The 26,605-nt window shown below is 42.3% G+C and overlaps 1 protein-coding gene and 1 pseudogene across 1 annotated transcript; both read left to right on the top strand.

Moving 5' to 3' along the window:
* The first annotated feature begins 1,801 nt into the window (after positions 1 to 1,801).
* LOC117723022 (tripartite motif-containing protein 30A-like) lies at positions 1,802 to 20,995 on the top strand. Its single transcript, XM_034522392.2, has 8 exons — positions 1,802 to 1,965; positions 9,338 to 9,813; positions 12,420 to 12,515; positions 13,127 to 13,357; positions 16,320 to 16,342; positions 17,784 to 17,884; positions 18,157 to 18,183; positions 18,432 to 20,995. The coding sequence occupies exons 2-8, from the start codon at positions 9,394 to 9,396 to the stop codon at positions 19,028 to 19,030; spliced, it is 1,497 nt and encodes a 498-aa protein (XP_034378283.1). The 5' UTR covers positions 1,802 to 1,965; positions 9,338 to 9,393; the 3' UTR covers positions 19,031 to 20,995.
* Positions 20,996 to 23,281: 2,286 nt separating this feature from the next.
* On the top strand, positions 23,282 to 23,673 carry LOC117717649 (histone H2B type 2-E-like; annotated as a pseudogene).
* Positions 23,674 to 26,605: the final 2,932 nt, after the last annotated feature.

Below are 26,605 nucleotides of genomic sequence, written 5' to 3'. Positions count from 1 at the left end.
AAGTCAAAGACCAAACTAAACAATAACATCAAAAGTCCATAATCCCAGCACTAGGGAGGCTGAGGGAACTAGATTTCAGTTAGGGTCAGGCTGGTGTACACGTTGAGAGTATATTTCAAAGAAAGAAGAGGAGAAGGAGGAAAAGACAACAGATATGTGAAATAAATTCAAACTACTGGGTCATATCTACTGTCACTCATCGTGTCATACATATTTCAGTAGACCTGAGAATGTAAGGAAATAATGAGAGAGGCAACAGGAGTGGGAATGAGAGGTCATGGTGACTGTACAGGCTTCTCTATCATTCCCTCACTCAACTAAATTTCTTTCTTAACTCCTTCTTTCTTTCTCCCTTTCTTTCTCTCTCTCTTTCTTTCTTTCTTTCTTTCTTCCTTCCTTACTTTCTTTCTCCTTTTCTTTTCACTTTGGAAAGTTTTGTATGTTTTTCAAGCTGTCCTGATGTCAGTCACCACAGCTGAAGTTGGCCTTTGAGCTCCTGATCCTCATGCAGCCAGCTGCAAATCAGTGGGATTCTGTGATGGTTTGAATAAGAATGGCCCCAGAGGCTAACATCTTTAAATACTTGGTTCCCAGTTAGCAGGACACTGTTCAGGAAAGATTAGAAATATGACATTATTAGAGAAGGTATGGCAGGAGTGCCAGCTTTCATCACATAGTAGATTCCGACCACAACCTCCATTCGCTCTCTGCCTCAGGTTTGTGTCAAGTTTGTGTCTCAAGTTGTGACTTCTTTCTTCCTGCTCTAGCACCATGTCTCCCTGCCTGCTGCCATGCTCCCCAGTGTGGTGGTCATGAACTCTAACACACTGGAACTGTGAGCCCCAATCACACACTCTCCTTATAACTTGTCCCAGTGATGGTGTTTATAACAGAAGTAGAAGAGTAACTAAGATAGACTACATGCAGGGGCCACCCTACTTGGTTTTCTACAATGGTAAGAATCCACCACTGGGCTCCATAATACTATGCGAATACTAGGCCTAGAGAAGCCCATTCACAGCCCCACAGATTTTCAACTTCTACTCAGGGAATGTTGCATCAATATTACAGGTCTTTAATACAAATCCTAAATCAAATGAGACCTTGTGAGACATTCTGGTGAGGGACTCCTGGAAGGGAGGCAATGAATCAGTGGATTATATCATCACTGTAAAAAGACTAAGTCTGTTCAACCACAGAGTACATAATCTTGAGGAGCCCACGGGGAAGCTGGAGAGCCCTCTGCAGCTCACAACTCTATCTGCTGGGAGTGTGGTGAGGTGTTTTTACCTGGCTCTACACTTGACTCCTCCCCATCCTGTCCCTGCTGGATGGGAATTCTTGCTTTGTGGCAACTTCCCTGAACTACAACTTCCTTCCTGTTCTTGTCCTGAAAGAGTCCAGCTCTAACCAAAAGGAACTCTGTACCTTTCTGTCCCTAGCCTTGTTTATCCATCCCTTTGGGCCACACCTGCCATAAAGGCAACACTCAGCCAGGAGCTCAGGTGAAGGAGAAACCATGGAGATGTCTTTCTTTCCATCACTTGCAGATTTCCAGAGGGTCAGGAACTTTTTGGTTGAGTGTATCATGAGTCTCAACAAGTGACATAACAAGTTCCTGTAGCTCTGAAAAATGTCCCAAGCTCCTGGAAGACAGACCTGATCCAAGGTGACTGACTCACTCTGGTGATAAAACCCCAGTTAATGATGTGGCTCCACCCCATTGGTTGGTAGTTCTGTGGTTTCATTTTCTCAGGTCCAACCCTCAAAGTTCAAAGTCTTACCTTTCATTTCTCTCTTGGCTCACCAGAGACAACACAGTTGGCTGAATTCTCAGGACTTAGACTGGCCTGTGTCTGTTCATCTCCACAGATTCTGGGTTGCTTGGGTGGTATCTGAAGGTGTCAGTCAATTCTCTACTGCAGACTTTTGAGGAATTTAGAAGGAAACACCATCTTTGCTCTGGTGAGTTGGAGTTGAAAAGGGGTGGGGCTAGGAAGGGAACTGTTGGCTTCCTGCTTTCTGGGGATGAGGAGGCAGAGAGTGGGTGGCCTTGAGGAAGACAGGTTTCAAGGTCTCAGGTTCAGTTATTTTTCCAAACGGACATTGGTCTTTTTTCTAATCTTGAATTATGAGTTATAGCATGAGTCTCCTGCTCCAACACAGATACTGCTCTCCCTCCAAAGAAGTAGTACAACCAGAGTGGTGTTTAAAAACAAAAGTACCTGATTTCTCAGAAGAATAGTGTATTTACCCATAATTTTAAGAGCTCATTCCCTTTCCTCTGTCTCTGTGATTGGAAGTCTTGATCTCTCTGCAGCCTCCTAGTAATGTACTTGTACTATGAAATAGCCTAAAGTCTGTAGGGAATTCCAAATGTCACTTAAAAATCATTACCGTTGTCTGTCCCTTCCCCTGGGCCATATGTACTATACCTAAATCAAGATCACCCCAGGCTACTAATTCTGGCTACAAAGAAAGCTGAAACAGGAAGATCCAGAGTTCAAGAACCTAATAATACTAAGTCTAAATAAGAAAAAATACCCAGGGGGTGTAGCTACTTGGAGTGCAGTTAGTGGGCTAGAGGAACACTTGCAAGTTTAACCAGACCCTAATTCAATCCCAAGGAAAAAGACAATGGATGGGGTGAAAGGATGAGAGAAGGAGAGAGAGAGAGAGAGAGAGAGAGAGAGAGAGAGAGAGAGAGAGAGAGAGAGAACACACTGGAAGACCACTCTCTAGAAGTTACCGTTTTTCTATTCCTCTCTAGCCGATGATACTAATTTCTCAAGGAATTGTCCTGTGTCAGCCTCCCAAGCTGCTGGGATTACAAGTGACATTACAAGCCCAGGAGAAACAAGCACTCCTAATTTAGTTTAATGACATAAAAGACTGAAAGATGTCTGCTGATAGAAAGATCTAGAGATCCTGAGAACCATGAAAGAAAATTAAAGACTTGTGGCAGAAAATCCAGGTGCACCCCAGCTAATGTAAACACCAGAAGACACATGTCAGCCCTTCCTGTGTGCAGGTAGGCTGGAGGATTGCCAAGAGTCCTTTCCTCCCCTTTCCCTTTGCACTATTGCTTTCAATTAGTTGTTGACACCTGTTTTCAGAACAGAGGAATTAACTGTCTTTACCACCTTATATTATGAAATAGTAAAATGCACACTTTAGGGTTGTCCTACTTTTAAATGTGTCAATGTCTAGGAAGTACACATTAAATTGCTTCAGGTAAAGCTACTAAGTAAATGAAGCCTGGGACAATTTATTTGCCCGCCATATTTGGAAAAGGACCATTTTTTAATATGATATCAGTACTTTCAACTTTCATCATAACTAAATAAACAGTTTTACATGTTACAGAGTTCAGCTACACTAGGCAAAGGCCACAGACTAAAATTACAATGTAGTGAATTCATTAAATATTGCTAGTAGCCCAGTAGCCTTAAGACCAAATCAAAGGCTTGTTACACAGAAGAGGCTAGACAGAGTGTATTTAATGGTGGACATGATAATCAACTCATTTGTGTGGGATGTGTAGCTGAGAAACTGCTAGAACTCCCCCCAGCTGTGAGGGAACTGTTTCATTTCCTGGTACTCAGCAATAAATGGGTTCACAAATGCAGCATAACAGTTTTACATTTGGGGAGGAGAGCAAGGAGTCAGAGTTGTGAGGAACTTATCTTTCAGGAATTTCAAATGGGTGCTTAGCACAAAATGGAGCTTCCTTAGCCATTACATACTCCAGTAACAACAGAAACAAGTGCTGTGTGATGATTTCAACAAACCTAGTTATTGTTTCTTAGTGTCTCATTTCTAAAGGATTAATATTGCTGGAATTAAAGAGCATTTGAGGAATTGTATGGAAAACTAGCACAATGGAAACTTCCTAAAGTATATGGAGGTGATGCTAATGTGGTTTATGAATAATGGAAGAATCTCAACTGGCAATCTTTGGTTACCAACCAAAGCTTCCAATAGTGGGACTGGATTACACTCAATTGAGTTATTGACCAACAGGATCCCATGGAGATCCTTAAACAACCCAGGCTGTTTGGTAAGAAAACATGTTGCTTTATGCAAAATGACAGTGGTGCCTGACTGCAGAAGAAAAACCTACATAATTCATTGAACATAGAGATTTGAGCTAGTGACTATGTGGAGCCTTCACCACTAACTTCTAGTCTCTTTGGTGCAGGAAGGTACTATGCTAGATACCAAAAGAGAAACATAAACACCAATCCAGCCTCAGAAATCTTATCTCCAATCTACTATACCTGCAAAATATGCTAGGGCAATAGTGACATAGAACTTGTGGGAGTAGCCAACCAATGTATGATTTGAATAAAGGTCCCATCACCAAGAGTGAACCCATACCTAGCAATGTTTGGGTAATCAAAAATCAAAGAATAATAGTGCAGATACCTACAGTAAAACCAACCATTACTTGTCTAACTAACACACATACACACAGAGAGAATTTTGAGTGGTGTATTTGTGTGTCTGCCTTGTACAAACACATTTGTTAGGGAGGGAAGGCTGTCTGTAGAAGTCAGAGGTGCTAGAGTCTCTGAAGCTAAAGTTACAGGCATCTGGGAGCAGTTTCATGTGGGAGCAATCAACTAAACTTGTGTCTTCTGCAAGAGCAACTACTTTTAACCACTGAACCCTCTCTCCAGATGCAGGCAATCAGAGTGTGGGCATTTAACTGATTCATTTATTCATTTATGTGTGTCAGTGTCTTACTAGATATGTGTCTGATCACCACTTGAATGCCCTGAGCCTACGAATGCCAGAGGAGAGTTTTAAGGTACCCTGGAATTGGAATTAGAGACAGTGCTGTATTGCCGTGCGGGAACTAAGAACAGAATAAAGGTTGTCTGGGATAACAACCAGGGCCCTAAACTCATGAACCACCTGTCTAGTTCCTAATACAGACACCTAAACTACATTCAGATCCATGATGCAGGTATCCTTATATGTAATTGCACCATCTTCCATTTCATTTAATACTTTAATAGTTTTTGTGGGCAGATATTTCATCTTATGTGCGTGGGTTTTTGCATGCATATCTCTGCCCAATATATGTGTCATGCTGCTAGAGGCCAGAAGAGTGTGTCAGATCCACAGAAACTGAAGTTACATGTGCTGTGAGAGGTGTGTGGGGGCTGGGAACAAAGCCATGGTTCTCTACAAGAGTAGGCAGGACTCTTGACCACTCAGGGTTACCTACAACCCATTCCCTGAGGATCAATTTAAACATTATTTAACATTATTTTGTTAGAGTCACTATTGCCTTCCACTTGACAACCTCCCCCCTTAGCCTCCCAAGAAACTGGATTTAGAGATCTGCACTCCCAAATGCAGCTGCTGCTGCTGCTTCTACCTCTCCCTCTCCCTCTCCCTCTCTCTCTTCCTCTCCCTCTCCCTTTCCCCCTCCCCTCCCCCTTCCCCTCCCACTCCCCCTCCCCATCTCCCTCTCCCTCTCGCTCCCCCTCCCTCTCCCCCTCTTCCCCTATCCCTCTCCCCCTCTTCCCCTATCCCTCCCCCTCCCTCTGCCCCTTTCCCTCCCCATCCCCTTCCCTCTCCTACTCCCACTCCAACTCCCCGTCCCCCTATCCTTCTCCCCCTCCCCCTATCCTTTTCCCTCTCCCCCTTCCCCTTCCCCTTCCCCTCCCACTCCCACTCCCCCTCCTTCTCCCCTCCCTTTCCTCCTCCTCTTCCTCCTCCTCCTCCTCCTCCTCCTCTCTTCTTCTTCTTCTTCCTGCTCCTGCTTCTTATTAATATTTTTATTTTTTATTTGTGCAGACATTTTTATTGTGAATGTGTATCATGGGTTGCACAGAGTTACATATATTTACTATTTTTATGACTTTATTGATTAATTTTTACTTATTAGCTTTCATCCTGCTTATTGTCTTCCTCCTGGTCACCTCCTCTCACAAGCCTTTCCCCTTGCCCCTAATCCTTCTCTTCTGAGTACATGGGGTCCCCATGACCATCCACCAACCCTGGCATATCAAGTCTCTGTTGGTCTGAGAGCATTCTCTCCCACTGAGATCAGACATGGCAGCCCATCTAGAAGAACATATCCCACAGACAGGGAACAGCTTTTGAAGTAGCCCCTCCTTCAGTTCTTCAGTACCCACATTGAAGACCAAACTGCACATATGCTACATATATACAGAGAGCCCTAGGTCCAGCCCATGTACACTCTGGTGGTTCAGTCTCTGAGAGCCCAAGGGTCCAAGTTAGTTAATTCTGTTGGTCTTACTGTGGCATTCCTATCCCCTTTGGGCCCCACAAACCTTCCTCCTATTCTTCAATAAGAATCCCCAAACTCCATATATTGTTTGACTGTGGGTGTCTGCCTGTCTGAATCACCTGTGGGTAGAACCTCTGAGAAGACAGCTACCTCTAGACCCCTGTCTGCAAGCATAAGAGTATCATTAATAGTGTCAGGGTTTGGTGCTTGCCCATGAGTTGGGTCTCAAGTTGGTCCAGTTATTGGGTGGGCATTCCCTCAGGCTCTACTCCAATTCCCCATCTCTGAATATATAATGGCGAGTTATTCAAACTGCTTTGGCTCCCTGCAGGTTAAACACACCCTGAACCCACACAAGAGCTCTCTGGATTCTTGAATGAAACACACACACACACATACACACACACACACACACACACACACACACACACACTAGCTTAATTTTGATATGCCATGACTAGCTCAAAGGTTGGGCAGTTCTTATCCTCCCCCAGCTAGCACAAACTCCCCTCCAGTATTCTTGGCTCAACTTCTTTGTTTGGTTGGTTTTTTGGTTTGTGGAGACAGGGTTTCTCTGTGTAGCTCTGGCTGTCCTGGAACTCACTCTGTAGACCAGACTGGCCTCGAACTCAAAAATCTGCCTGCCTCTGCCTCCCAAGTGCTGGGATTAAAGGCCTGTGCCACCACTGCCCGGCTTGGCTCAACTTCTTAAGTGAATATTTTATCTCTGCTACCCCAGATCCAACTACAGGAGTAGCCCCTAAGGCCACTTAAACACATTCTTATTGGGCAAGTTGGCCCTCTCTCCTGCAGCTCTTGTTTCCTCACTCTCTCCAAGTTCCTAACCTGAGCAAATCTAAAGCTTCTGCTCACTGCTTAGTCTCCCTCTGCTCAGCTTTTGGCCTCTGGAATCTTTATTTACCAGTCAAAACAAACTGGAGGCAGGGACTTATAGCATCTTACAAGCAAACATGTAATTTCCCATGTTACATGGGAATCCATTAAATCAAGTCCCCAATGTACATTTCTTGTAGACAGAATACATTTTGAGTCAGACCTTTGGTGGGTGGGTTGGTGTCCCTATTGCTCCACTGGGGTTTCTGCCTGGCTACAAAAGGTACACTCTACAGGTTCCACATTTCCAGTGGAGTGATTAACAGCTAAGGGCATTTCCACTGATTCTTGGGCACCTCACTTCTCCCCAGTCTCTGTCTCATCTTGGAGATGCCCCTCCTCCACAACCCTATTAGTTGCACATTTCCATTCATTTTCAGTGCCATCTGCCCATCCCTCCTCTCCCTCCCCACACCTGATCTTGAACCCTCTCATTTCCCTCCCCATCTGCTCTCCTACCCAGTTCCCTCCCTCCATCTACCTATTGTGACTATTTTATTCTCCCTTCTAAGTAAGAATCAAGCATCCTCCCTTGTGCCATCCTACCTGTTTAGTTTCTTTGGGACAGTGGAACATGGCATGGGTATCCTGAGTTTTATGGGTAATAGCCATTAATAGTGAGTACATACCATGCATGTCCTATTGGGACTGGGTTATCTCACTCGGGATGATATTCTCAAGTTGCATCCATTTGCCTACAAAACTCTTATGTCTTTGTCCTTCATAGCTGAATAGAATTTCATTGTGTACATGTAAAACATTTTCTTTATCCATTTTCAGTTGAGGGACATCTAGGTTGTCTCCAGTTTCTGGCTATTACATATAAAGCATCTATAAACATACTTGAACAATTGTCTCTGTGGGATGGTGGACCATCTTTTGGGTATATGCCCAAGAGCAGTATCACTGGGTCTTCAGGTAGAAGAACTATTCCCAGTTTCAAAAGAAATAGTCAAATTGATTTCTGAAGTGGTTGTACAAGTTTTTATTCCTACCAGCAAAGGAGGAGTATTCCTTTTGCTCCACATTCTCACCAACATGTACTATCTCTTGAATTTTTGATCTTAACCATTCTGGTGGGTGTAAGATGAAACCTCATAATTGTTTTGATTTGCATTTCCCTAACTAAGGACATGTAACATTTCTTAAAGTACATCTTGGGCCACTCGAGATTCCTCTGTAACGAACTCTCTGTTTAGCTCTGTACCCCATTTTTAATTGACTTTGGGAGGTTGTTAGTGTTTAACATCTTGAGTACACTATAAATTTTGGATATGGGCCCTCTGACAGATGTAGGGTTGGTGAAGAACCTTTACCAATTTGTAGGCTTCCATTTGTCCTATTGACAGTGTCCTTTACCTTACAGAAACTTTGAAGTTTCATGAGGTCCCATTTATAAACTATTGATCTTGGAGGCTGAACCATTGGTGTTTTGTTCAGCAAATTGTCTCTGTTCCACTGTGTTCAAGGCTATTCCCCAGTTTCTCTTCTAAGAAATTTAGTGTATTGGGATTTATATTTAGGTCCCTGATCCACTTGGACTTGAGTTTTGTGCACGGTGACAAATATGGATCTATTTGTATTCTTCTATGTGTAGACATCCAGTTAGGCCAGAACCATTTGCTGAAGATGCTTTTCTTTTTTTCCCATTGTGTACCTTTGAATTCTTTAACAAAAATATATAGCGGAGGATGGCCTTGTCAGGCATAGGTGGGAGAGGAAGCCCTTGGTCCCGTGAATGTTGGACACTCCAGTGTGTGGGAATTCCAGTGTGGGGTGGTGCGAGTGGGTGGGTAGGTCAAAATGGGTCACACTAACAAGTGCTGAGAGTAGAGGAGTGGCCAGAGGTATGAGAGGTTTGATGTGTTAGACTCTGAAGATGGTGCCTGGGAAAGACAGGGAAGGATAGAAGGGAGGCTATACAAGGCTGTTGACAGTAAATGCTTTCTACTCTTCAGTAAAAGAGGGATAACATTTCTATACTTGAAGTTTGTCATTTGGGATGACAGTACTTGAAGTATGACAAAGTACTACTTCCTTTGTCACCAAACCTCCTTCCATATTTCTTCCTTTGTTCTTTTAACTTGTCATTGTGGTCCTTCCTTGGCATCTGCACAGGGTTCACGCTGATCCTTCATATCTTACTTGCCTCTTATCCTGATCCATATTACACAGGCACCAGTGCAGAAGTGGGAGGAGTCAGGACAGACAGACTCAGGATTACAGCAACTATGGCCTCATCAGTCCTGGAGATGATAAAGGAGGAGGTGACCTGTCCTATCTGTCTGGAGCTCCTGAAGGAACCTGTGAGTGTTGACTGCAACCATAGCTTCTGCCGAGCCTGTATCACACTGAACTATGAGTCCAACAGAAACCCAGAAGGGGAGGTCAAGTGTCCTGTGTGCCGAGTTCCTTACCCATTTGGGAATCTGAGGCCTAATCGGCAGGTGGCCAACATAGTCGAGAGGCTCCAGGGGTTCAAGTCCATCCCAGAGGAGGAGCAGAAGGTGAATGTCTGTGCACACCATGGAGAGAAACTCAAGCTCTTCTGTAAGAAGGACATGATGGCTATCTGCTGGCTTTGTGAGCGATCTCAAGAGCACCGTGGTCACCAGACAGCTCTCATTGAAGAGGTCAACCATGAATACAAGGTAAGGAGCAGAGGTATACAGGAAACAAAGCAGAAAACAGTAAGAGATGGGAAACCTCCACTTTTTCTGACAGGGTACTCACCTGCGCATTGTAGACTTAGAACTTGATATATCATTCTATACTCTTTACACTTTGACTCCTAAAAACACATGGTGATTTATTCCACTTAAGCATAAGAGAATCTGCCTGGGCTACAATTACTAAGATACAAAAAAATACTTTGGAACGGCTTCTTTAAATTGAGTTGGTGTGCAACAAACCTAAATCATCAAAAGAACATTTGCTGAGTTATTCTGTGTTTATATCCTTTCAATGTTGATGTCAGATTCATTCAAAGGGCCTAACATGCTGTCTGGTGACTTGCAACAATGGGGTTAATAAACACATGACACACAGCAGTGAAGAGAATGTGCATGTGGCAGCTGAAACATCAGGGAGGAGGGGAAGCTGCCCATAATGAGGAACACAGTAGCAAGTTCATCTGTGTTTTCTCTTGTTTGTTCATGAGACAAAAGATAAACTCACAGAGAGTGTGGCTGTATGCACAGGGCCTGAAAGAAGCTGTATCAGATGAAATGCTGGAACTGGAAGGAGAAGTGGGCATATGACTCACCCCTATCCCTGAAGCAATCTGTAACTGATAGTTACTTGAGAAGAAAAATTACTTTTCTCCAAGGTAGTCACACTGGGGAAATAAACCATTCTGAAGAAAAGTACCATGTTCAGCAATAGACTGACAGCCAGACAAATTTACTGAGCCATTATTCAGATGTTCTTTCTCTGATAATGTTGTCAGGGCTTTCTTTTTTCTTTTTCGGTTTAGAACCTTAGGTCCTTTGCTATTTTATCACGGCTTATGTTTTTATGAGATTCCCATGTGTTCAAAACATATGCCTTTATATCCACTTCTTGTGGGGGTTTTTTTTTTTTTTTTTTTGCTCTTTTTCTTTAGTTTGCTTTGTCATATTCCAATGTGTTTGGGTTTTTTCTTATTATATTTTCTTTTATTGCTATTTCTTACATGCCTCTTTGTTTTCTTTTTTAAACTATTCATTGGTTCATGTGAATTGTGCATCACGTACTCCAACCCTACTCACCTCCACCTCCTTTCATACCTGCCCTTCACCCTTGCAATCTCCCCACTAACAGTGAAAAAAAAAGTCATTGTGAAAGCTGTAGTGTGTCACACTGTGTCCTATGGTATACACTTTAGTCCACAATTGTTTGCTTGCAAATGTTCATTGCCTTGAGTCATTGGTCTGTTCTGAGGCCTCTGGCTTCTGCTACTTTAACAATACTAGAACCTCACTAGGACTCCGCTCAGATATCCTGTTGTTTCCCTGTGTCCTGGTGATCCTGTAGTTTTGAATCTGTTGGACTGGTCCCTTCTTGTAGTCTAACAGTTCATTGATGGGGTAGATGTTTCAGTGGGGCAATTCTAAGCAAGTCTTGGACTGAGCAGTATCTGAGCTGATCAGCCTGCAGGTTCTCTCACACCTTTCAGATGCACTCACCAGCAATCCCAGTAACCAGGATAAGCTCTACTCTGCTGCCCATTCGAGGTATAGGGCCTACTCTCCCAAGTTTTTCAGCTGCCAAGAGACATGGACAGATCTCTCACTCTGATAACCCTGGTGCCAGTTCTCCTGACTGCCATAGATTGCAAAGGATAAGAGAAGAGTGTCTCTCCCTTGTCTGTGCCACTGCCCAGCAGTCAAAAGAAAAGGGCCCTCATGCATTCACAGCTTAGGGCCAGCTAACATGAAGCCCCTCCATCCAGGGCCACCTGTATTGTGCTGGCCAGTCATAATGCAGGACCAGGTCTCCTGAGTGCTGTAGCATTTGAGGAGCAGGACCAGCTCTCCTAATCTCATTACCCAAGGTCAGCTCTCTGCTTGATGTAGGTGTCAAGGGTTCAGGGAGGGGGAGTGCATCTCTTCCTTGCCCAAGCTGTCACACAGCAAAGCTGCAGCGCCATCTCTGCCACACTCACACCCTTAAGGCCTGGTCATTTGTCCCCCCCATCATCAGCATCATGTTTACTATGCTGCCTAAGTGAGGTGCAGGGCCTGCTCGCCCAAGTGCTGCAACTGATGAGGAGGAGAGCCAATTCTCCTGTTCTAAAGACCTCTGGGCCAACAATTCTGCCTCCTATAGGTAGCAAGGGGGTGTATGTGGGGGCTTAGGGGTTTGGGGGTTGGGGCACAGGATCTACTTTCCCAAGTGCTGCAGAGAGCAGGTGCCTCTTGTTTTCTAACAGAAGACACAAGGGTGTGGATACTTGAATAAATAGATCTTTTTTTAAAAGTTGCCTTGATAAATAATTAAAAGATTTTTAAATTAAAAAGTTGCCTTTAAATATATATTGTGTGAAAAGTCTATTTTCAGTGATCATTTCTAACTACAAAAAAATGCAATTAGAAAGAAAAAAAGGAAAAGAAAAATTGATGTTCATGTGGCCAATGTTGTACAACATTTGACACAAGTTTTTCAAAAGAGAAGTCTTAGGCTTCCTGTCTTTCCAGAAGAGTTTCTTGGCCTTTGCTTAGGAACAGCAGTCCTACTAATCACACAACTTGACTCTCTTACAATCCCTTTCTCACAGGAGAAGCTGCAGGCAGCTCTGCAGACACTGATGGAAAATGAAAAAAGATGTGATGAGTGGCAGGATGACCTTCAACAGCAGAGAGCTGACTGGGAGGCAAGTGGGGACCCTTCCTAAGGGCATCAGCCTGATATCTGGGATGGACCTGGGCAAGAAACTCATGGGTTTTTAACTTCCTGGGAGTTGATGAGGCCAAGAGGCTTTGATTTCTCCTGCTACTGGTTCCCATGGAACTGCAGATGCAGAATCAGTGGATCACAACTGAGCTGGGCCTTGTGAAGAGCTGGCACCATGGAGGGTGTTTGGTCAGAATGGCTGCTGGGTCCTACTCTGTGGTGCCTTCTGAAACTCCAATTCTTGGAAATGTGCTTGGGAACAGGCCACAGTTCTATTCTCAGGGTTTAGCTTCTCTTATGGGTTCAGAGGTGGAATGAGGACTATTGCAGGCAGGAACAAATGTCTTAGACAGCTGTTTAAAAACCGAGCCACATCCAGTCATCCCAATTAGGCTCACGTGACCTCAGTAAAGGTGACCTAAGATCCTTGTTTTGGACAGTACTGAACAGACATTAGAATGAAACCCATGCTTTCCTAAGAATCCATTCCCTTTTCTAAGCTCAATTCCCTATGAAAGCTGTGAGCAATATCTCTCTATCTCCTGGTCAAATTTCACCAGATTGAATTCCTCTCTTTTCTTACCCATGAAGAACCAAATACAGAGTGATGTAGAGTATGTTCAGACGGAGTTTAAAGGACTGAGAGACTTCCTGAACTCCAAGGAGAATGAGGAGCTGCAGAAGCTGATGACAGAGAAGGAGGATGTTATGAAAAAGCTGAGAGAGTCTGAAAATGAGCTGGAGCAGCAGAGGCAGTGGGTGAGAAACCTCGTCTCATATGTGGAACATCGGTTGGAATTTTCAACTATAGAAATGCTGCAGGTAAGACTGCAGGAGAATCCAGTGTCTGAGAGTCGGGGACAGGAAGCCATTGCCCTCCCTCTCTGCTGCTGTGTTCTTCCTGGTGATGACAGGGAGCTCTTCCTGTAGTCTTTGCTGAATCAGTTTCAGAGTCTAGAGGAATTGCTGCATGTATGAATTATCAAGAGGGAATGGTATTTTATTATTTTATCAAGTATAATACCAAACCTGCAACTTGGAGAAAAGAGCTATGGGATCATGGGTAGTTATTGTTGGGGTCCAGGAGTTGAACCACAAAAAACACGAACATAGATCTCAATCAGACAGTGATAGTTCTTGAACATTCACCCAAGAACTAATCAATGAGGGCCATAAACCACAATCTGGAGCTGATTGAGACCATGAGTTTGAATCCTAAAAGGCTTTTATGTCTGAAATCTACAAATATTTGTGACAAGTTATTCCACTAATCAGGATTTGGGTTTAGGGGACAATCTTAGGAGCATGTCTTTGTTGTACACTTATACCTCTCTCATTGGTTGGGGTATTCAATTGTGCAGGGGACTTGCCTTCCCTAACATTCAGGTCTTAACTTGCCACCCAGTATGTCAGTTACTCATGTACAGCTCTCTCTCTTCCAAGTAAGATGTCAATTACCAGAAATTATTGGGAACCTAAAACTTTACTCAACCCCCATTTAAAATGGAAGTCTTATTCCAAATGGCTTTTTATATTGGTGCAGGTATCCCTCTTAGGTTGGGGTCTATGCCAGGAGCAGCTTATAAAGACATACCATAAAACTTATACATACACAGGTACAGGAAGTTCTGCTAACCACAGATTCTGGTCCAAGCTTATTGTGGCTAACTACACAAAGCAGATCTAACTGACTTCTATTGTGATTGTTTTCCAAGAAGAAAACCAAAGCACATAACATAACATAAAATGCACTCAACTTGGAAATGAAAAGTTTCCATGTAATACCACATGGAAAATTTCCTTGTCATATTAGTAACAGCATAAAATGGCTGCCTAGATAGGAAGCACTTACCCAGGCCTTAACAGTTAACACACTTTTGTATTTCTAAGCATGTGTGAAGCACATTTTTAACTGTCAAATTAGCCACTTCATCAGAATTTGAAAGTAGTAGAGATTATTTCTCCTTCTGAAGATTTGGAACCTTTACCCCCACTGCCTCTGATTCCAGTGGACTGGAACTTGTAATGAGGACAGGATCCAGGAACTCAGGTATGAGATCAGGAGCTCATACCTCTGTCTGCCAGACAGAGTGGTTGATTTGAAAAGTGGCTTCATAATCTATAGACACATAAACTTTTAGTGTATTTGATCTGTATAACATTTTTAAATAATTTATACCAATGTCATATTCTTATTGTGAATATCACTGTGGTAATTTGTTTTTTTTTTAAATTGGAATTGTCAGTCTTGTAGACATTGGAGGTTCTAGAAATTTTTCATAACTTCTTTGATTTTTGTTTCCATTGTGTTAATTTAATTACAACTTAAAATATTCATATTAGATAGAATTATGCACTTATGTCTGAAGTGAGCTAGTTCATATATATACTAATGTCAACCAACACACTTCACAATCTTGAAACTTTACCTCTTGCCTAATGAATCTGCCCATTTTTCTCTACCTCTAGGCCCTGAGGACAACCATTCTGATTCTTATTTTTGTGAGATTAAATATGTGTACATGATACATATTTGAATAGTATCATTTAATGGATTTTATTCCCAACTGGTTTAGTACAATATAAATTCTCTTGAGTTCAGAAAGTTATAACAAAAGGCAATATTTCTTACTTTTAAACATCTAAGATTTTAATATATGCTGATCATGTCATTTTTATTGGATATTTTATTTATATTTCAGATGTTATGCTCCCACCCTCTATCTCATCACCCTTCCTCCTGCTTCTATGAGAGTGTGCCCCCACCCACCCCTCCACTCCCACCTTCCTGCCCTTGAATTCCCCCACTTCAGCGTCCAGCCTTCATGGGACCAAGGATCTCCTCTCCTGCATATGCCTGACAAGGCCATCCTCCCCTACATATACAGCTGGAGCCATGGGTCCCACCCTATGTGCTACCATGCTGGTGATTTAGACATTGGGAGCTCTGGTTGGTTGGTATTGTTGCTCTCCTCATGGGGCCACAAGCCCTTTCAGCTCCTTCAGACTTCTCTCTAACTCCTAAATTGGGAACCCCATGATCAGTTCAAAGGTTAGCTGTGAGCATCCGCCTCTGAATATGTCAGACTCTGACAGTCCTCTAAGGAGACAGCTATATCAGGCTCCTGTCAGCATGCACTGTTGTCAGCAAGCTGTTTTCCTTCTCTCAATGTGAGATCCTAGAGAAATTCCTGTTTCTTTGGAATTATACTTTCAACAGTTTGATAGTCAAATTGAGAGACACATATCACTGTTGATCAACTTCTTTCCTGGTAGGCCAATTACAACGTCTGAAGAAAAGCAGAGGATCAGGGAAAAGGGGTTGGTGTTAGCAGAGATCTAGTTAGTTGGTTTTAAGAATTAAATATTCTAAGCCTCTGGTCTTTTTGGATTCCTCAATATTAATATATCAAATCATGTTTAAATGGTTAAATTAATTTGGAATTCAGCTTCTCATACATGTGAGTTTCCAGTAAAGTAATGAATACCTAACATATAACGTGAGAAAAATCACGTGTTTATTTGTTAAATAATGTGCACATAAAAACTTATGTAAGCATTCAAACTACTGTTTCTTTATCTTTAGTCTCCAATGCTTAGTAGTATAAGACAGGAAGAGTCTATTAATTTACATAATGCACTGTGTTTATATCATGTCTTGGGGAACTGTGGGTAACTGATTTGATTCTCTTTTGACTTTTGTCTCTTCAGCCATTAAGAGTGTAGCCAGGATTTCAAGAACATGAAGAACATGTCATTAACTGTGTTTTCCCTTTCCCCCTAGGGTGTAAATTATGTCCTAACAAGGTATGTCTGGGCTGATAGGGAAAGATAGCCCTGTTGTGTGGTGAGAATTATTTGATATTCAACTAGAATATCTCTGGGGTTTTGCAAAATTAACACATAATGCTATTCTGAAGTTCTAGTAAGAGAAAAGAGAGGGAGGAGAAAGGCGGGGTCTGAGCATTTTGTAGCTATTGAGAACAGATTAGGGTCTCTTTTCAAGGACTAGGTTATGGAGATCTATTGAGGTAGGTCCATAGTGAGAAGAAACAATTGGACCTACAGGTGCTTTTGGACTCCTAGTGGATACATCATCTGTCCATGCTGTGGGCTTGTATCTAGCTCTGGATCTGCAAGTAATGAGTGCAGATATGTAGTGTATGACCTCTGTGTCTGCAATGTTCACAAAGTTGTGCAGTGCTACTAATTCCAGATTACTAATTTCTAATTACTAATAATCACTAATTTCTCCTGGCTATAGAGGAGATCCAGATTTCCTTTTTGGTTGCACATAGATTTTTAAAACAGAGACTTGATGCTTTGGAAAGAAGATTTCAACAGTGGTGACAGAATACATCACAAGACTGTAGAAAGCCTTGCCCTTGTATGTAAAGTGTCATATCGCAGCTGTCAGCATCAGACTCCATCCTGCCATATGGAGCTTATGTCAGCCTAAGTGTGGCTGTCCTGTCCCCTTATCCAAATGTTGTCATCTTAATGAGAGAACTTGAAAAGTAGATTCTGGCTGACAGTATCCTCATTGACAAAAGTGTTTGAAGTTTTGGCTTTCTTCAAATGGATTTATCACACTCTATGACTATTAAATCTGACTCTTGAAAAACTGAAATAACTTCCTTCCTTTCCTCCCTCCTTCCTTCCTTCACTCTTTTCTTTTTTTCTTTCTTTGTTTCTTTGTTTCTTCCTTTCTTCTTTCTTTCTTTCTTTCTTTCTTTCTTTCTTTCTTTCTTTCATGTTTCTATTTATTCACTATGTTTTTTGTTTTTTCAGACAGGGTTTCTCTTGGTAGCTCTGGCTTTCCTGGAACTCACTGTGTAGAACAGATTGCTTTTTACATCAGAGATCCCCCTGCCTCTGCCTTCTAAGGACATGTAACACCATTCTCAGCGCACACATTATTTTTCTGTTATTTCAGTTTGATATTTAAAAATTCACTAATTCACATTCGAAAGAGTTCTAGGAAAGGAGGAAGGAAAATAGAAGAAGCACATTGTGTGAGTGTGAAGTTAAGGCACTATGCTTCTGAGAATGAGAGTTTTCCAGCATCACACAGCAAGTAAGTGGTCCGGATCAAAACTATGCCCCATATCTCTTCAGTTAATAGTCTACATTCCCTCTTTCTTCTCAGAATGCTCAGGAGAGTTCAAGGACATCTATGGTTAGAATGACAGGAAGTCAGTGCTGGTCAAAAGGTAAGTGTTTGAGATGTGGAATTTTTTATCCCTAGGACTCAGAACTTGAAACTGGAACAGCCCCAAACTTTCCCTCCAAAAATGAGAAGAAGGTTTCAAGCCCCAAATTTGAAAGGCATGCTGCAAGTGTATCAAGGTGAGGGCAGCTACATTCTCTGATTTTTTTTGTATGATTCTAGGTGTGTCTGGACTGCATATAGAAGAGAGTTGGGATGCTGAATATGGGTAGAAGGACAGAGAAGAGCAGACAGTGTTTCCCTGTGATGTCATTGTATATAATGGGAATTAATCATTCATCAGGTCCTATGTCTACAATTCCCAAAAATTCTCCTCATCTGGAGAAGACATGGACTTTGATGGTTTGATTCCCTCACTTGTACTTACTGCTGTAAACTTTGATCATTTCAGAGTTCATGGATGTCCAGCAATACTGGGGTAAGCAGAAAGCAGAGCATCATGAGGCCCTCTCCTCTCAATGTCTTCCAGAGTTTATTTCTCTGTTAAGTCTCCTGTTTCATATTGCTTCTCCAACTCTGCACAGAATCTGCCCCTCCTTGACTTTAAACAAGCCTTCTCCATGTTTCCTTTCTTTTTCTCCTTATGCTTCTGTTGCTTAAGTTACAAATAAGGCTGTACCTTCTATTTCATCTGACTCAAAACATGTATGTCTCATTTTTCTGCAGTTCATATGACTCTACATGCAAAGAACCATGAAGTCATTGCCATTAACAAAGAAAAAAGACAAATACAATATACAAATTACAATAGGAAGAATCTTCAAGTTTCTGAGACCTACCATTTGGGTGTCCTGGGATATCCAGCTGTTTCCTCAGGAAAGCATTACTGGGAAGTAGATGTGTCTAAAAGTGATGCCTGGCTCCTTGGATTAAATGATGGGAAGTGTGCTCAACCCCAACTGCACTCAATGGGTGAAATGGCCTACAAAATGCAACATGTTTCTAATGTTAAACAAAATGGAATGTATCAGCCTAAATATGGCTACTGGGTTATAGGGATGAGGAAAAGGTCTGTATACTATGCCTTTGATGAGTGTTATGTCACTCGCAATTCCAGTGTCTTGGCCCTCTCTCTGCGTGTTCCTCCTACTCGTGTTGGAGTTTTCCTAGACCGGAAAGCTTGCACTCTTTCATTTTATGATGTTTCTGACTTTGGAACTCTCATCTATAGGTTCCATGGCCCTGCCTTCCCTCTTAAAGTCTATCCATATTTTAATCCTATGGAATGTTCAGAGCCAATGACAGTATGCGGGCCACCCTCTTAAACCCTCACCCATATCTGTGCAGTGCCCCCATGTCTGGTGTATTTCATGTGCCAGGATTCCCCTGCATCATTTTAACTTTTTTTGTCTTGGGTCCTTTATTTTAACCTTCAAATTACAAACTGGTGTGAATTCATTTCCTTCCTACAGTTGCCTGTCTGCTGACAAGATGATTACTGTCATTTGTCATTTCCCATATTCCCAAAGAAATTGGCTGTTTTCTCACTAATTGAAAAAGAGCCTCTCCTAACACCATCTCTGTAAGAACACAGTCAAAAGAATGACTCATGGAGAACAATGTCTTAGGGACCTGTAACAGAGGCCCCAGAAAAAAGTCAGAGGGCATTTTACTTTCAATTACATTCTCTTTCCTGGATTGCTTTGGATGTGACTTTGTGTTTCCTACAAATAGAACATATGCATTCAAATGTAAGATATGTTTATCTTGTTAGACATCAGAACATAGGTATAGAACCCATTTCTGTGAAAGGACATACTGAGTGCTCACCTCAATGTGCAATGATTATAAATATGGGCATGTGCCTTGATTTCGTGCTTTCTGAGATATAACCTAACGTAAAGGTCCAGAAAACTGTGCTCCTATGGTCTGCCCCAAGATAGTTGTAGAAAAGGTTTGCTTTATGAATATTTAGTGTGTTCTTACTGGTATTTATGTACATGTTTTTCTGATTTTGTTTTCTGAACTCAAACAACCTTCCTGCTTTCTTTTGTACATTCATATATAAAAGCACAGTGGAACTGAACTGATGTTGTCTGCAACACTAGGCTGTTGTTCCCCATTCTTTAAGGTCTCCTAACGCCAGGTCTTACAGACAGAACTACCTAGGCCCACAATGGGAAACAGACCTTCCATTTTGTAGTATCAGAGATAGAAGCCAGACCTTTGTTTATGCTCATGAGTTGCTCTACCACTGAGTTACTTGCCTCAGCTCTGTCAGGTCACCACAACCCCATTCTTTCTGTCACTGACAAAAGATGAAAGAAAGTTCTTTTTCCAGCTTGTCTAGAAGTTTAGAAAATTATATATAGGAGTCTCTCGCTAAGGAATGAGCCTCAGCAGGTCAGTTTAACCATGATGCTTGTGTTTCATTAAAGAGTTCAGAAAAAAAATCTCAAAATGATACCTACTAACACCATGTGTTTAGAGTATCCAGGTCCTAATCCTGACTCTCCACATAGCAGTGCTACCCTGAGTAAGATCCTCTCAAGCCAGTGTTTGCTTGGTTTTTTTCTTTTGTTTCATTTTTCAGATTTGGTATAAATAGTGCATCTATATTGCAGGTCACTGTAGGAAAATAAATTTGAAATCTTTAGAAGGCTCTGAGGGTAAAAGCTCTTTCCTCTATGAGTGATGAACTAAGTTCATTTACTCAGACCCTCTTGGCTAAAGGAGGCAGTCAGTTCCAACAAATGATCCTCTCACTCCACAAATATGCTACTGAACACCTAGGCTGAAACACATCCACAAATTAAAAGGGATTATATAAGTTTTGGTAAGAGAAGAAGTTCAATACTTAAAATGCATCCACTGCACATTCAGCAGGTGGTGATTGTGTTAATTATTGGAAACATGTGCTATACTGATGTTCTATGTAACACTGTGTGACTGGTGAAAGTAAGACACAGCTCTTCTCATGTCTTGATGTTAGGTCCTGGGAACTGCCACCAAGACTACTCCAATATGTTGTGGATATCTATGAATTTTTTTTCACCCATAATTTTGAGAGGATATTTGTTTAGAATATTCACTATAAAGTAAGTTAAATTCTGTGATTTTACATTTTACAATGAATGATAACAATGACAATGATACCCATAAGTGTACCTTCTGTTATGTTGTCAAATATAAACAATAAAATGTTTCAAGCAGCTCATATTGCTTCTAGCATGTAAAAGGTATCCAATATAGTATCTGTTAAGTTTTTCTCTTCTTTGATGTGGACATAATAAAATGCCATTGGAATGACAAGCCAATGTTGCCATGATGGTTTTGATATTCCCCCAGCACTCTGAGGCCAGGCTCATTCACACAGGATGATTTTCCTTTGGTTTGGTTTGGCTTGCTTTGCTTTTATGTTGAGGTTTACAATACATAGCAATAGACCAAAACTCAACACATTTAAAGGAGAAGGTTCTAGGTTTTAGATAAGCAAGGAGATTAAAGAGAACACTGTAAACGATTATTGGAAAATTGGAGTTTATTTAAATATTCATACTGACATAAACAGAGACAGAAAGGACATAGCATGGGTTGTGTTTCCCAGGGAAGTTGATGTCCCAGCATCACAAAAGACTGGATGGAGGGATCTCTGCAGAGCATGCAGGTAGGCAAGATTCCTCTTCTACCTTTTAACATGGGAGGTCAGGGGTGAGATCTCAGCAGGAGACTGGAGCCAGGCACTCTGATGTCAGGGCAAGAGAGACAACAATCATGTGACAGAGGACATGGCAACCTCCCATGGAAACTCACTTAGGTCAGTATGGCTCCTGAAAGGCAGAGAACTCAGTCCACTTACAGCATCTGTCAATGTAAGAGGAGTAGAGGGAGCACGTACAGGGAAGCAGGAACAATCTACAATCCAAATTCTAGCATCACATGCTGGCAGAGTGTGCAGCAGCCCATTCAAAACCGCCATCTTGCTTCAGCCATCAGGAAAATGCAAATCAAAACAACCCTGAGATCCCACCTCACACCAATCAGAATGGCTAAGATCAAAGGCCCAGGTGACAACAGACGTTGACAAGGATGTGGAAAAAGAGGACACTCCTCCACTGCTAGTGGAATTGCAAGCTGGTCAACCCACCTTGGAAATCAATCTAGTGGTTCCTCAGAAAATTGAAAATAGTTCTACTTGAAGACTCAGCTACACCACTCCTTGACATATACCTAAAATATGCTCCAACATATAACAAGGACACATGCTCCACTATGTTCACAGCAGCATTATTTATAATAGCCAGAAGCTAGAAACAACCCAGATGGTCCTCAACAGAGGAATGGACACAAAACATGTGGTACATTTACACAATGGAGTACTACTCAGCTATTAAAAAACTACTTCATGAAATTCTCAGACAAACAGATAGAACTAGAACATATCATCCTGAGTGAGATAACCCAGAAGAAAAGAACACACATGATAAGTGGATATTAGCCCAAAAGTCCAGAGTACCCATGATACAACCCACAAACCATATAGACCTTAAGGAGAAGGAAGACTGAAGTGTGGATGCTTCAATTCTACATAAAAGGGGCAAGAAAATAATTACAGGGGTAGAGAGAGGAAGGGACCTGAGAAAGAGAGAGAGTAGAGAAAGGTGGAAGGGGGAAAGAATCAGCTACTGGAAGGGAAAGAAGTAGAGAGGGCCAAGAAATTGAATGTATATGTATACGTATATGTGTACGTATAGGTATGCATATATGATGTATATGTATATATGTATATGTATATGTAGCAATTGGGTATGGGGACCTGGTGGTAGCCATTAGAAATTCCCCTATGCCAGGGAAGCAAAAGGCTCCCAGAAACCAACAGAGATGACTTTAGCAGAAATACCCAACAAAGGTGTGATAGAACACCTTCAGTAGATAGACCTAGTCCCCTAGTTTAGGGATGGGACCACGTACTCACCTGACAATTTTTAAGCCAGAAATGTTCCTGTCCATAGGAAAGACAGGGACAAAAAATGGAACAGAACATGAACGAAAGGCCATCCAGAGACTGCCCCACATAGGAATCCATTCCATCTGCAAATACCAAATTCCCACACTATTGCTGACACCAATAAGCACTTGCTGATAGGAGTCTGGTATAGCTTTTCCCTGAGAGGTTATACCAGTACCTGGGTAATATGGCTACAGATACTCACATCCAACCATTGGACTGAACCAGGGACCCCAATGGAAGAGCTAGGGGAAGGACTGAGGAGCTGAAGGGAATTGCAGCCTTATAGGAAGATCAATATCATCTAACTGGATCACCCAGAGCTCCCAGAGACTAAACCAGCAACCAAAGAGTATACATGGAGTGATCCATGTCTCCAGATACATATGTAGCAAAGGATGGGCTTATCTCACATCCATGAGAGGTGAGGCTGTTGGTCCTGTGGAGGCTTGATTCCCCATCACAGGGGCATGCTAGAGCCTTGAGGCAAAAGTGGATGAGTGGGTGGAGGAGTACCCTCATAGAGGCAAAAGGAAGGGATACTGTTTTCTATTCTTTGATGTCAATCATGCCTGAACTGTCCAAATCCATCCCAGCTCCCAAGAAGGGCCTTAAGAAGGCTGTCATCTAGGCACAAAAGAAAGACTACAAGAAGTGCAAGGGCAGCCAAAAGGAGAGCTCCTCCATCTATGTGTACAAACTGTGAAGCAGGTGCACCCGGACACTGGCATCTCGTCCAAGGCCATGGACATCAGGAACTCATCTGTCAATGACATCTTTGAGCACATTGCTAATGAGACTTCCCATCTGGCACATTACAACAAGCAGTCTACAGTCACATCACCTGAAATCCAGATGGTGGTGAGCCTCCTACTTCCCGAAGAACTGGCTAAGCACACTGTGTCTGAGGGCAACAAGGCTGACACCAAGGACACCTTCGCCAAGCAGCAGCCCCCCTGAATGACGCTGGCTCTTTGGGTCTTTAAAGGTCGTTGCATACACTGCTCAAATCAGGAGAGAGTTTTGTTTTACATTGTTTTCTATTTTATTTTGCAAGAGTTACTAGTTCCTATTCCAAAGTTACTTTAAGGGTCTTGGAAAAGGTACACTTCAGAAGTTTTAAGCCTTTGTGGTTTGGGGTTTCTCTGTGGGTACCTGGTAATTAGCTATTCCCTACTTAGTATCTTGGATTTCTTTTTAGACTAGGATAATGGAGGTGGGTCTCTGGGACCCGCTTCCTTGTTCCAGACTGTTGTGTCTGAGTGCCTTTTATTTGGCGACCTAAAGTGAGGTGGTTTTCTTACCTTGGCACCTAGAGGGTTCCAGAACACAGCTCAGTCTGTGTCAAAAGATGTTGGATACCAGCCAACTACAACTGAAACTGCTCTGTCCCTATACTTGATGTGTCCTGGGCACCAGCTTAGAGTGGTATTCCTCTAAGTTACTGATTTACAAACACGAACGTTCCTCGTTGCTGCAGATTTGGAAGAAGTCTATTGTGATTCTTTATCAGGCTTTAGAATCCCTGTTCCTGGGTTGCTTGCTTTATATGTTTGTTTGTTTGTTTTGTTTTTCTTTTTGTTTTTTTCCATTTAATACTTTGCATTAACTACTGCAGTGCCAGGTTACCAAAAGGATACTGCTCTTTTTCTCTCTGGGCCCATGAAACAATCTTTCTAATCCACACACTCAGGAATTAGCTTTTTCCCTCCTGTCATGTCTCCATGAGAATTGTCTGAAGTTCACTTTGCTTCCTTGTTTAATCTGTTGTTGGTCAAGCTGCTCTGATATTTTTTTTTACCTCTAGAGCCCACCAATGTCTTAAACACAGCAGATGCTACTCGTTTTTTGTTTGTTTGGTTGGTTGGTTGGTTGGTTTGGTTTTTCGAGACAGGGTTTCTCTGTGTAGCCCTGGCTGTCCTGGAACTTGGAACTCGCTCTGTAGACCAGGCTGGCTCAAACTTAGAAATCCACCTGCCTCTGCCTCCCAAGTACTGCGATTAAAGGTGTTCACCAAAACTGCCCGGTGATGCTACTCTTTTAAATTACTTATTGAATTAATTTTATGTAAATTCTGGGGCATCCTGGGCCTTCTCCATTTGATGTATATAAAGACAGTATGGAAAAGAAATGTTTTGAGGCTTCTTTTTCCAAATTTGTCTTATCTATAGTTACTGTGGTGGTTTTTCTTGGTTGTCAACCAAAGCAGCTGGGTAACCTTCTTCAATATAAGAAAAGGATAAGGAGGAAAAGACAAAAATTTGTGAAATAAATTTACACTACAGGGTCATATCTGCTGTCACTCGTCATCCCATATTTTAGCAGATCTGAGAATGTAGCAAAACAATGGGAGAGGCAACAGGAGTGGGGATGAGAGGTGATGGTGACTGCACAGGCTTCTCTATTGTTCCCTAACTCAACTAACTTTCTTTCTCAAGTTAACTATCTTTCTTTCTTCATTTCTTTCTTTCTCACTTTCTTTCTCTCTTCCTTCCTTTCTTTCTTTCTTTCATTCATTCTTTCTTTCTTTCCTTCTTCTCTCTTTGAAATTTCATGTATTTCCCATTCTGTCCTGATGTCAGTCACTATGGCTGAGGATGGACTTTGAGCTCTGTCCTCATATCGTCAGCTGCAAAACATCCTGTGATGGTTAGAATAAGAATGGCCCCAGAGGCTAACATCTTTGAATACTTGGTTCCCAGTTAGCAGGACACTGTTCAGGAAAGATTAGGAATATGACATAATCAGGGAAGCTATGGCAGGGGTGCCAGCTTTCATCACTCAGTAGATTCTGACCACCACCTCCATTCTCTCTCTGCCTCAGGTTTGTGTCAACTTTGTGTCTCAAGTTGTGGCTTCTTCTTGCTACAGTGCCATGTCTCCCTGCCTGCTGCCATGCTCCCCAGTGTGGTGGTCATGAACTCTAACCCACTGGAACTGTGAGCCCCAAATCACTCCCTTTCCTCATAACTTGTCCCAGTCATGGTGTTGATCACAACAATAGAAGAGTAAGGAGACAGATGACGTGTGTGCGCACCTGGTTTTGTCCAGTGCTGATGGTGCATCGCAGGGCTCCATAATACTGGAGAAGAATAGGCTCATAGAAACCCATTCATAGCCTTACAGATTTTCAACTTCTACTCAGGGACTTTTGCATCACTATTACAGGCCTTTAATACAAATCCTAAATCAAATGGGACCTCATGAGACATTCTGGTCAGGGACTCCTAGAACGGAGGAAATGAATCGATGGATCAGATCATCACCGTGGACTAGGTCTCTTCAGCCATAGAGTACATAATCTGGAGGAGCCCACGGGGCAGCTGGCGAGCCCTCTGCAGCTCACAACTCTATCTGCTGGGAGTGTGGTGAGGTGTTTCTACCTGGCTCTGCACATGACTCCTCCCCATCCTGTCCCTGCTGGGTGAAAAATCTTGCTGTGTGGCAGCTTCCCTGAACTGCAACTTCCTTCCTGTTCTCATCCTGAAAGAGTCCAGCTCCAACTTCAGAGGAACACTGCAGCTTTCTGTCCCTAGCCTTGTTTTTCCTTCCCTTTGGGCCACACCTGCCACCAAGACAACACCGAGCCAGAAAGTTGGGTACAGGAGAAACCATGGAGAAGTCTTTCTTTCCATCACTGGCAGATTTCCAGAGGGTCAGGAATTTTTGGTTGAGTGTATCATGAGTCTCAACAAGTGACATAACAAGTTCCTGTAGCTCTGAAACATGTCCCAAGCTCCTGGAAAGCAGAGATGCCCCCCAAAAACTGACTCCCTCTGTGGTAAAACCCCAGTTAATAATGTGGTTCCACCCTGTTGGTTGATAGTTCTGTGGTTTTCTTTTTCTCAGTTTCAACCTTCAAAGTCTTAACTTTCATTTCTCTGCTGGCTCA

This window comes from Arvicanthis niloticus, chromosome 1, assembly GCF_011762505.2.
Source record: "Arvicanthis niloticus isolate mArvNil1 chromosome 1, mArvNil1.pat.X, whole genome shotgun sequence".
Classification (NCBI taxonomy): domain Eukaryota; kingdom Metazoa; phylum Chordata; class Mammalia; order Rodentia; family Muridae; genus Arvicanthis; species Arvicanthis niloticus.
Note: the sequence above shows the minus strand (reverse complement) of the source record. Positions and strands in the feature narration are given on the sequence as shown.

Coding starts and splice junctions, on each gene's coding strand:
- LOC117723022 (XM_034522392.2), top strand. CDS start 9,394: ATGGCCTCATCAGTCCTGGAGATGATAAAGGAGGAGGTGACCTGTCCT. Junction 12,516..13,126: donor AGCAGAGAGCTGACTGGGAG/GCAAGTGGGGAC, acceptor TTACCCATGAAG/AACCAAATACAGAGTGATGT. Junction 18,184..18,431: donor GGATGTCCAGCAATACTGGG/GTAAGCAGAAAG, acceptor ATTTTTCTGCAG/TTCATATGACTCTACATGCA.